Here is an 11,927-nt window from a genome sequence, read left to right as displayed (position 1 = left end):
TTTATTGACGGGTTCTAATGGAAACTATGCATCTCACTGTCTGTGATTAGTTTTATTACAATAACACTGCTTTACTATGTAGTATAATACAAGATACTATTACATACAAAGGTATAATACACACTAACAGCACTTTTTTAAATGAAAACTTTGCCGATATCATGTTTTGATTTGAAGTCTCCTACTGTCAGTTATCTTATTTTCCGGTGTATTAAAAGAGAAACAGCTTTTGCATTTTAACTCACTAGTACAATTCTAATTAATGTGAAATGAACACAGAATAGTAAAAACTGATACATTCACATAAAGGCCTGAATAGTTGAATTAGTGGAACAGTAGAGCAGAACAGGTCAAATAATATTTGTATATTAAATAATTTCAAGTGGGTTCACCGTTAAAATGGAAAAAGGTTTGTTTTTTAACATTGTATATATCATGAATCAGCTCAGATTCAAGACAAAACAAAGAAAGGACACAGAAATAATCAAAGGTTCCTATGAATCAATTTAATATTATTTAATAATAATCTCTATAAATGTATTGTAAGATATGAAGGTCAGTATATCATCAGTGGTGTGAATGGGTGAAAGTGTAGGTTAAGTCAGGGATAAATTTGAAAAATGGCTGCTATTTTCCTGACACATCACTACCACCATCACGTTCTCCTAGACAGGAAAAGGAAAAAAGAACTTGTCACATTCACTGTCCAGTATTTTTATGTTGGTTAATACATTCAGTCATGTCTGTGTATGTATGTGCCCATAACATGCTACATGTGTCTATTCTTCCAGGACATTAGACGTGGTTCTGTGATATGTATATGAGCAGTCCTTAATAAGAATGAAATAGATGTAGGCCTCTTTAAAATCAAGTGGAAATAGGCCCAGAATTGCTACAGCAGAAAGACATTAATGTAAGAAGAATACAATATATGTGAATGAAATAAAAGGAAATATAGTCCAGAAACAGCAACTGAGGACAGTGATCAGCTAAGTGTTTATGATTTACAGTCATTGGCGGTTGCTCTTCTTCTAAATCGACTTTGAAAATATTTCAGGAAACACAGTGGTTACCGTGCAATGTTTTTCACATCACACCATCATTATGCGAGCGCAGCTGACAGTGATCAAGCAGACTGGTACAGTTTCCTTGGCAACACTCTATGTCGCAGCATCAATGATTCATGATCTGGTTCATGCGGCAGCGTATCATTATATTTCCTTTTTTAAAATGATGCATGATGATAGGAAGCAAACAACTGGATGCTGCTGCAGTGGTTTGCAGAAAAAGAAATCGTTGTCAGCACATCACATTAACCAGTCATCAATTGGAAATAAGGTCCACATGCCTGTTGTTATCATTTATGAAGGTTTAATCTACTATCAAATCTTTATGTAGGCTGCTGGAAAGGATGATTTCATACTGTCATGGAGGTGTACAGCCGGTTCTTTGTGTGGAATCTGCACCCACTTAGACCAGTTTATTTCACATGAGCAATAAAGACAGGCTCTTGTATGTAGCATGTCGCCAAGGCCATTATGACTGACAGCTCCCACTGTTATTTCCATGGTAACCTTTTTTATTTTCTATTTTGTGGACAGTGTCAAAAGTAAATACAAATATTGACCCTGTCATCGACCCCGTAATCTAAGAAAAAATGTAAATAATAATTATAATCTTAATTGTGCTTAGACATTAGGTGCTTATTGTTTATTGGTTAATGGGGATTTGTGCTTGAGATAAATGACGTGATAGAGAAAAGAAGTAAAATGTTTTCAATGCTGGAGCCACGTTTAATAAGATTGTACTTTAAAAGGTATAGAATGACAACATATAATCTCACTTTAGTGCAACCCAGTGTGTCATATAACGTTTCCTCCAACAGTAAAAGGAAAGTAATTACCCGGCTCCTTCTAAATAGTTTGGACTTTTGACACCTGCTGTTTAAATTCCAGATACAGCAACAGTGTCATTCTTTGTGTTTTAAGGATCTTTCTTTTACCACCTTTTTCACACCTCACAGGTGAGGCCATGTGGTGCAGGCTTGGAGAATGAGGTCATAGAATCAGAATCAGAGTTGATTATGAACCGAGGCGCCGTGGGAAATTCTGTAGGCCTGAGCAAAACAACGTGTCCCCGGAGAAAGGGAGCTAACCAACCAGGAGAGGGAAAGTTAAGATGCTTTATGTTTGTTGACATATTCCTCTAATGTCGATGAATTGATGGAATTTATTTAACCTATAAAAACAAATACAAAACACTGCACTGCAGTCATTGCTTGTCTCTGGGTACCTCAAGGCATAAAGTACTGTTATAATGCAGCCCCCTGGTGGAAACCTCAGGTAATGATAAATAATGCCCCCATCATGCTGAAGATAACCGCTTTGACTTTGAAAACCAATTTATTTTACCTTGTGAATGAGCTGCTGAGTTTGTGAACGGAGACTGCAGTGTGTGTTGCTCTTCCCTTCCTCGTCAGCTAAAGAAAGACAAAGTTATATTATCAAACGTTTGGTCCTGAAGTGTGAGAGTGAGAGGAGTGTCCAAATGGTCAACATAAAGAGAACAGAGTGAAATAGGAGGAGGAAGAAAAAAGGGTCTGTAACAATAGTGAATAGGCAGCAGGTCCAGGTCCATCGTGGGCTGCTCACACACTGATTTCCTTCTCTGTGTGGGCAGCAGCATTCTGAACTCTAAGGAGAGTGACAATAGAGGCAAGGCATTACAAGCCATTCAAACCACGTGTTCCACTCCAATTTGTTGCTTGTTATTTATAAATGACAAAAAAAATACATTGACTATACATATGCACGTAGCCTGTTTAGAAAGATCTTTATGCTTCTGGCAATTTAAGGCTAAAAACGTCATCGTTGGCCATCTGGCTCTTCGCTGAGGAGCCAAACAGTTGATTAAAGAACGCAATTAGTGTGGAACAGGTTCCATCCGCTCCAACAGCAGGGATTAAAGAATATGCGCTCGTTCACCGTGACAACAACGCTGTTGTGCATATGTGGGATAGACAACCAGCGCTCCTTCAAATCACAGGGCTGCTTCAAGAGTGCCACACTGAGGTCGGTCGAGTCATTTCAACTGGGTTTTATGTTTCAGCTGCAGCCAGTGTCGACCGCTGCTGCACTGAGGAAGCACCACTGGCGGTTTCGCATGGCAACATGTCAGGAGGTGAAATACAATAATCACCTGGGTAACTGCTAAGAAACTGGAAAACAAAAACAAAACTTTATTGCTGAGAATCAAAGTGGGGAGCCAAATTTGAGCTATCATAATATGAAATTATGTTTATAAATAGCCACGTGCATTTATAATTCCATTTTGACCTATTGTGAATCATCAGGTCCCCACCATGCAGAGATAGGAGCAAGACACCGTGAGAAAGTTTGCTGTTTCTTTTATCGTAGTTTTGTGCATCTGTGGTGGATTTGCATCTCATTTTGTGCTTGTTTTGAGGCTCTTTGTATTAATTTCACCTCTCTTTGTTGTCGGTTGTGTTTCTTTCGCTGTTTTGTTGTTGTTGGACTGATTTTCTTTGATTGACTTCCTAAAGAGGCTCCGGTCCGGGCCCGTGTCACACCTACCCGTCCCTGGCCATAGCTCGTCTGGTTAAAAGTGAACTATCACAACCTTTAAGTCAACAGTGGCAGACAGAGGGCGCAGCCTGCTGAAGATTTTAAAGTTAATATTAAAGATTAACATAGACGTGCACTGTATATGAAAACAACTGGGGGACAAGTGAGATGATCAATAAAGTCAAGAGCTGGAATCCTTCACTCACCACTTCAAGGCAGCAAGAACCACAGAGAGGGGTGAGCGGAAAACCTAATTTGCAGGGGTTAGAGGCAGAAGAAAATATATAACCTTGTGTATTGAATTTATTTCTCTGTCGGCCTCGAGGTGGACAGAGAGCGTATGACTTCCATAACTTCCCGAGCTCATACCAGGCGAAGGTTGGACACAATCGAGCAAGTGTTTGTGGGCCATGACCCAGATACTTATTTCCAGTCCTGGGCCTTTGGACACTGCACCACAACATCGACTCCCGTTTCAATCGGCGCTCATGAGCGGTGCAGCCTCTCAACAAAGAAACTGTGTCTTCCTGTGCGAGCCCCACAGACGAGTGCAAAAGCTCACTGGAGCAGTGACATCTGGGAGGGTTTTTGTTTACTGTGATTACAGACATGATGGCCGTAGTGTTTACTGGGTGTCAGAGGGGAAATGAAGGTTTTGACTCCGCGGAGGGACTTGATCCGAGAGCGGTTCCCGAGCCAAACCCCAAAAACCAACTGTGTGCGACCGAAATAATGTGACCGATTGTGTCAACCACTAAAAAACCCCATTCAGTAACAGGCGTCTCATTTCTCAGAGTTTAGGTATATAAATAAAATCTGTTTTCCTTTTCATGCTTCTAAATGATATTGATTTTAGCAATGATTCTTTTGAAGCAAAACATTTTTTGAGTGGGCTCCCAAGATTGCTTGGATCTAGTGGTGGTGGGCTTCTGGTTTAGTGATTATGAATATGGCGCCATCTACAGGCAATATCTGGATCCTACAGAGGCTATTACAAACCAGGTGAGGCCCCGCTGGTTTGATGACACCATTTTTCTGTGGAGGCTTCCCACTATGTAAAGGTCGCATATGTCACGTGACGCTTGTTTAAGTGCAGCATCGCAAAACTGGGATCATGCACATGAGAGTTTTCCTCACGGTCTCACACCCTGGTGAAAGTACACAAAGTCACTTAATAGCTATCCACACTGACTATAACTTTTTCTGTAGGCTCCATGGGAAAGTTCCTTTAGGCACAATCATCTGTTACCATGGTGTACTGCTGGGAAAACATTGGAGGAACAAAAGACCTTTTTTGTTGAGTTTATAAATATGGTCTGAATCAGTGGAATGAGTGAATCAAGTGGCTTTCTAAGTTACTAAAATAAAACTACATATGCAAGGAAACTATTTCATACAGGATTTTAGGGTAAAATAAAGTAAGGATTTGAGTCACAGTATAGACTTTAAATCTCAGTTTAAAATTGTCATTCGATTAATACATTTCCAAATACTCTCGTTCACTTGGCTATTTAAAGCCAAGTGAACGAGGCGTAGTCAGAAATAAGGCCAGAGCACAGGGAGCTACCTTCAGAGTTATGAGGCGGGCTCTGTCCTGCATATAATATTTCATTTATATAAGAGTAGACTGTTGTGGAGCAGCTACCTGAGCTTTTCCCTGCTGATTAACATCTGACCCTCTGCGGAGCTCTGAGCTCTGACTCAGCAGAGAGTCCCGGCACAGGAATGCTCAAGTTGTCTTTTTTTTCCCCATCCGCATGAATCTGCTGCAGCTGTAAATCCTCATGACTTTTCCAGAGAGTCATGTTGGGTTTGTCCGAAATGAGGTGCTCATGTGGCGTAAACGTGTTATACGTCTTAATAGTGGTTTTGCCTTATGAAAATATTGTTTTATCCCCCGGAATTCAACCATGATGATGATACAGTTTCAAAACAGTTCTAAAAAGACACAATATCGAGCCATTGACTGTTTTCACTGTCATCACCGTAACAGACGTGTTTATTGTGTCAATAAATACTACACATCGGTTGTTTGTATCCGCACATGAAATCCGGCCACACGGCGTATTTTCGGATGAAAGGTGCTTTTCTCAAGCATTTGGCGGCGTCTCTGTCACACTTGCACAGCAGCATTTCACAGTTGTCCTCCAAATCATCTGCAATGATAAAAAGTACAGTAACAATCTTCAGTCAGTGACAAGCTGGAAAGAAGATTTTCACGGAAACGTGCAATTTCTGTGGTTTTTCCACGTGGTTATAATAAAAAATATATTGTGGTCACTTGTTCTGATGTTTGCAAAATCTTAGATCTTACAACTACAATTTACTGCTTTAAAATGGTTTAATCAGAGAAATTTGGTTCCTGAGTAGAAGAAACTACAAGGGAGATACATTAACTGTGAATTCTATGAATTGATTTTATAATTATTTTTCAAAATAAATCAATAACTGGTGTTTTAATGAGTAAACATCATCAAGGCTGCCTGTTTGGAGTTGGCTGTTCTCTTCTCCTGTGGTAATGCTCCGGAGCTATTTCAGAATTATTCCTTGTCATTAGTGAGTCCTACTGGAACTTTGTTGTTGTTTGCCTGCTGGATGTTGTTTGCAGAGCTTTTTTATATCCAGTCTATGGTGCAAAGTGAAGTTAGAAAACTTCATCCTACCTGGTTTAACTGTAATGACAATTTTATTTTGATAGTGTTACTCGATATATGACATGTCTGCTATTTCAGAGGTGTGTTAAGCAAGTGACAATCTTCAGACCCAAGTTCACAACTTTTCAAAATAAAAGCTCTGTAATTCATCTCAATATAAAGCATTGCGGCAAGAAAACAAGAGTTACAGATGACAGGTCGCCTATTAATTACATTTTCATTGATACTGAATGTTTCATGTCTCCAAATTGCCCCAAAACCGGCACTGCACGTCCCGGGGCCACTATGAATACACATGAGAAGTGTGAAGCCAATACGATGAACAGTTTGCGAGATATGCGTTTCACAGACAGACAGAATTTTGTGTAATTAGTAGGTAGACATGTTACTTTGATTCATGGGGACTTAAAAATATGTTGTAAACATCTTGTTTTCCTCATCAACTGCCTTCTGGGTGCTTTTATGAACTCACAGACTGATCCCTGTCAGGGTTTTATACTGGTGGCATCACGTTTTCGTGAGCTGCAACTAAGAAGAACAATGAGTATTTACTGTACTTTGTTTTCCATAACAAACACAAAAATATTGGCTAAGCATTAAATATGCAGTACCGCACTCAGCTGTCTTGTCCTCACACGTCCACTGATACCGGTCTGTTTTGGTTTGGCAGCCCAGATGCTCTGCATCTCCATAACAGCAATCGTGCTTGTGGCAACACCTAAACGTAGCACAGGAAAACATTAACAACAGCATGGACGTTTTATTTTGAAGGCTGAAGCAGTCAAAACTCAGTCTAGACTTCACAGGGTCAAGAAAGCAGTAGGTGGGTACAGTCCCTACTCTGTGGTTTGAACTGCACCACTGCTATTTTAAAGGCAGGGCAAGAATCACCACATGAGTTTTCTCAACAGATAGTTAGCAGCTTACTGGTTTTGTGGGGGTTCAATGTCTTGCGGTGAAGAAGGAGGCGGCAATTAGGATTTGGGTGTGGAATTTTTGGGCCTATTTTGAAGCGACCACTGGGCCATGTGAGTCGGCTGAAGTTGGACGTTTCCTCCCTCCATCCCATGGCACAGCGTTTGTGGTTCAGTCGACTCATTAGCAAACGGAAACTGTGTGTACGGCCCAGGACGTAGCGTGACTAAAAAAGAGTCCAAGGCCTCCAGGAGGAGGAAAATAATGGGTACGTACCATCTCTGGAGTGGAGGGCTAAACACCACCAAAGCATGCTGGATATATCTTCCGCTCCACATAATGTATAGGTGGGCCACATATAGAGTGTCAACATGTGTACATTTTGCTGCACTCTATCATCGAGTGTTCTGACTTGTGAGATGTGTTTTCTTTCGGGGCTCGGGTTCGAGAGGTGTGTGTGCGATTTATAGCTTCCGCCTCACCAGTCCGCCTGGTCCCTGGGCCAGCCCTGACCGCCCAGTCCACAGTAGCATCCGTACATCATGTAAGCCAGGGCAGATCTCCCTGTGCTGCATTTGATGGCGCCCGCCAGCTCGAGTAACCCTCTCCTTGCCCGCTGGGACCTGCGTGCTGCCACAGAGGCCACAGCCACTGCAAAGAGCAATACACAACACAAGAGGGAGAACAAACTGAGCTCGCTCCTTGGAAATGAGTCTCACTTCATCTGGCACTGGTTTCTGTAGCAGAATTTGATAAATATTATACAAACAGGAACAGCAGGAACATTACAGATTCACAACATCTTGTTTAAGCATTAAAGTCTCACAAGAAGATGTTTTTGCAGGTGTATTGACTTAAGATATCCAGTTTTTGTAAACTCCATATTCAATCTAATCTTATCTATAAAGGTGCAGCTGCACTGAATTCCACACACCCCTTAAAAGTAAATAAGACTCATATAAGACTTTACATTTTACTCCTCAGGAGCAACAGTAGAACTACACGCTACTGCTTGAAAACCTCGACCAGCTTCATAGTAGAAATGGAAGAAAAATACATATTATTGTAAACAACAACATCGATTCAATAACACTCTCAGTGGGTCACGTGTAGCTTTCACCTTCGCTGACTCCCTTCTGTGTTCTTACAATATCTTTTAAGCCCTCAGCATTTCATCACCAGTAAAATCTCCTCTTCAAAGTAAATGAGAGACTCACCAGACAACAGGAGAAGCAGTCGGTAAAACGCAGACATGTCACGCAACAGGCAGCTCGACTCCACACTGTTCACTTTCACTCAGTCAGTCTGAGTGGGGCATAGAGTTGAGAGCTTTTTTTAGATGCTGTTTGAATAATCTCCTGAGCATCACTATTGGCCAGAGGCTAATCCAGTGTTTGTAAAACAGTACGCCCCCTACAGGAAAAAGCCTACGGTTATTTATTTTTTACAGTAGATTTAAAAGAATAATTTAACTTTTCACGAAACACAAGACATTTAATCTACTCAAATTCAAATATACCCACTTTCCAATAAAATCATTTCTAACTTATTTTGTTTTCCTAACTAACTGTGTACTGAATGTTCTTTCGTGTTTTTTAGTGGCTTCTAAAAATAACAGACGGACCAAGTTTCTCCAATTAAAATGTCCAACTCTGTGGCTTAACACAACAAACAGGAAGACAGAGAAAAAAGATCAATATAAACTTCACAGATCGTAGTCACTCTTGATGGTAATTTTAGATCTAGAGTAATGATCAATAACTTAAACTACATTTTGAGTTTACCAAATCTCTTATTGGCTCCACCAAGAAGCTTGTGTTTTTGTTTGTCTGTTAGTTAGCGGCATTACACAAAAACAGCTGGACGGCTTACCACCAAACTTAGTGGAAGGATGCGGTATGGGACTGCTGGGGCTTGGCGGAGGCATATGCTCTCTGAGTGCCATAGTAGTGTTCACACAGGATATACGGGGTACAATAAATATGAACTAAACTAAAATAAACTTTTCTTAGACTATAAAAAGAGCCAAACAGACCATTCAAATAAAAGATAATTGTTGCTCACATTATAGCGCACTGTCAGTTACTCTAAGCAAGACAACAAACAGTGTAGTTTCGCTTCCTCTAAACAGATTCAACCAGACTTGATGATAATAATCATCAAGTAATCACAATAATCACACTCATAATGACACAGTTTTTTCTCCATAATGATGAAGAGATCGACCAGGGCCTCTCTCCCATCTCCTCCTGCTGTAAATAAACATGTCAGTGGGGTAAACAGAACAGAGCCTTGTCCCCATTAAACAACCACTCAGGACATACTGTAGCTATCATTGTTGTCAGCATGATTTACCGAGCAGCACTCCAAGTGTCTAAGTTTAACAGCCGAGGTTGTTTCTTTGACAAATTGCAGAGCTGAATCTGGAAACGGCATGAATCCTGTCATATCTCTGCCTTCCATCTTTTTATTAGGGTTTCTGAAAGTATATTTTCTGCTCTGTCACACTGGACTCCGTTGTCATCTATAATGTGCTAATGTCAGGCCAGCTAAATCATAAAAGACACACGGTTTGGGCTTTGATAACAGGGGACACATTCACAGTGTCTTTTTGTGTGTGTGTGTGTGTGTGTGTGATGCAGTTCCTCAGTGATGCTTCTGCACAATGTGAGATAAGCGCCTCCTCCTGGCAGTTTTTATAGCTGCCAGGATGACTGTACTGCATGAGGAGACACGTCCCTTTATATATACTGTACTTATATATATAACTCAGTTCAGCCAATCCACTGCCACAAAACATCCAGCCAACGTTAAGATCATATCAAGCTGAACCCACCATGACTGAATTTATATATAATACTGAAATCCGATAAAGCTACAAATCTGCAAAGAACTGAGCAGGAAGCAAAATCCCAGGTATTTTTAGTAGTTCTCTTTAACATTAAACCCCCAGAAGCTCAAGGGTGATGTAGTTAAGAAAATTATCTATAAAAAAAAATCTAAAAAGACACTTTCAGATTAAATGAACTAAAGATTCAGAGGACAGCATATACTGATAATAAAGATGGGTGTCGTGTCTCCACTTCCTCCCACTATACAGAAATGAAGCTAAAATATCCTGGACATCTTGCTCATTTGGAACCAGAGTCAGCGCAGAAGCGTTCGGGGGATGAAACCGCGGTAGTGAAGTGCCATCGATACACAAGCTCGACCAATCTCGAGTCAGTCTTAGCTGTCAACCCTGACCCTAACCCCATCAAGCATCAATATAACATATGATAATAACATCAGTGTGACAAGAACTACCTAAAATGACAGAAACCAACTTTGAGAAAAAAAGTGACCTGTGCTTTGACCTTTTAGTTTGGTCCATGTCCCATCTATTAACACGGAGACTTCAGGTAGTGTTTGAGCCGTTTTGGCTTCACTTTTGGGGAGCAGTCATGTCGGCCACCTTTATGTTCAGACTAAAGTATCAACTGGTATTATGTCCTTAATTTTGATTTCAGAACAAACTCAATGTCTGTAAATGTCAATAAAGAAAAGTAAACATCCATCCAACATTAAGATCAGCTGAACCAACCCTGATTCAAAATGTTAATGTCCGTCTGAAGTCTGCTTTAGTTACAACCGTGCAATGAACTGAGCAGAGAGAAAAGTCCCAGGTAATTGGTGGTGTTGTTTTTTTTGCCTTTCTGTAACTCAAGACTCTCGAAAGGCTGATGTGATTGTACAAAGACAAATGATCAAAAAAAGACACTTTCTGATTAATACAAAAGGTGAGAGACTCAGAGGACTGTGTCCATGTCAAACAGTAAAGTAGAAAATCTCTGGAGTAGAAAAAATCATCCAGCCAATGTTGAGATCCTGTCAATTTGAAACCTGAATACACTACAAATGTGCAATGAACTGAGCCGTAAGTAAAATCTCAGGTTTCCTTTAACATGGACGCTCAGAAGGTTGAGGATGATGTGATTGTACAAAGACAAATGATCCAAAAAGACGAAAAGGTGAGAGATTCAGAGAATTGTGTCCGCATCAAACATTGTTACGTCCAAAACCAATAAAAAAACTTATGCTGCGATTGAAAACCGACTACTCTTTGCACACTGCTGTTTTCACTTTGGCATAATGGATTTGACATTTCACACATGGCTTACAAAATGCAGACAAACCAAAGCACTTTAATTGGTTCTACTATTGCTTTTTTTTTTAAATGTCTACCCGAATGTGGGTGGATTTCACCTGAATGAGAATCAGACAGCGGCTCCAAATAAATCTGAGGAGAGGAAAAAGAAGGAGTCAGCAAACGATGAAAAGGAAGATGTGAAGTCTGCCTCCTCAAACAGATCTACAGATATACTTCTGCTGCTCTTACAATTTATACTTGTTTTGTAAACCCTCATTGAGCCGTGCACCTAATTTAAACACAGAATGAAAGAGAATCAAAAAATATATGGAAAAATAAAGAAAATGTATACTTTATTTCTAGATATCTATTTGGGGCATTTTGTCTTTGCTTTTATATTTCATGCATAGAAAAATGTCAACAAGAGACAACATTTTTCCAAAACAAATAAGCAATCTTTCTTTTTATTTTTGTAAAGAAATAATTAGAACTGCATTAGCTGGGTCATAATTGGAGTCAGAGTATGTGATTTGATGGCCTCCTAAATACCTACAAGGTGTGTGAGGTTCAGTGTTAAGCCACAGAACCTGCAGGTCAAACCAGTTTGGTTAGATTTTTCAAGATCATTTTCAAGTTAATCGTTTC

The 11,927-nt window shown here is 40.1% G+C and overlaps 1 protein-coding gene across 1 annotated transcript; it reads right to left on the bottom strand.

The window, feature by feature from the left end:
• Positions 1-5,559: 5,559 nt before the first annotated feature.
• Positions 5,560-8,508, bottom strand: pla2g10 (phospholipase A2 group X). The gene is made up of 4 exons (XM_035179688.2): positions 8,371-8,508; positions 7,636-7,804; positions 6,850-6,956; positions 5,560-5,740 (listed from the first exon to the last, which is right to left on the bottom strand). The coding sequence occupies exons 1-4, from the start codon at positions 8,405-8,407 to the stop codon at positions 5,592-5,594; spliced, it is 462 nt and encodes a 153-aa protein (XP_035035579.1). The 5' UTR covers positions 8,408-8,508; the 3' UTR covers positions 5,560-5,591.
• Between the last annotated feature and the right edge of the window lie 3,419 nt (positions 8,509-11,927).

This window comes from Hippoglossus stenolepis, chromosome 16, assembly GCF_022539355.2.
Source record: "Hippoglossus stenolepis isolate QCI-W04-F060 chromosome 16, HSTE1.2, whole genome shotgun sequence".
Taxonomy (NCBI): Eukaryota; Metazoa; Chordata; class Actinopteri; order Pleuronectiformes; family Pleuronectidae; genus Hippoglossus; species Hippoglossus stenolepis.
This window is presented reverse-complemented; position numbering and strand designations above follow the sequence as displayed.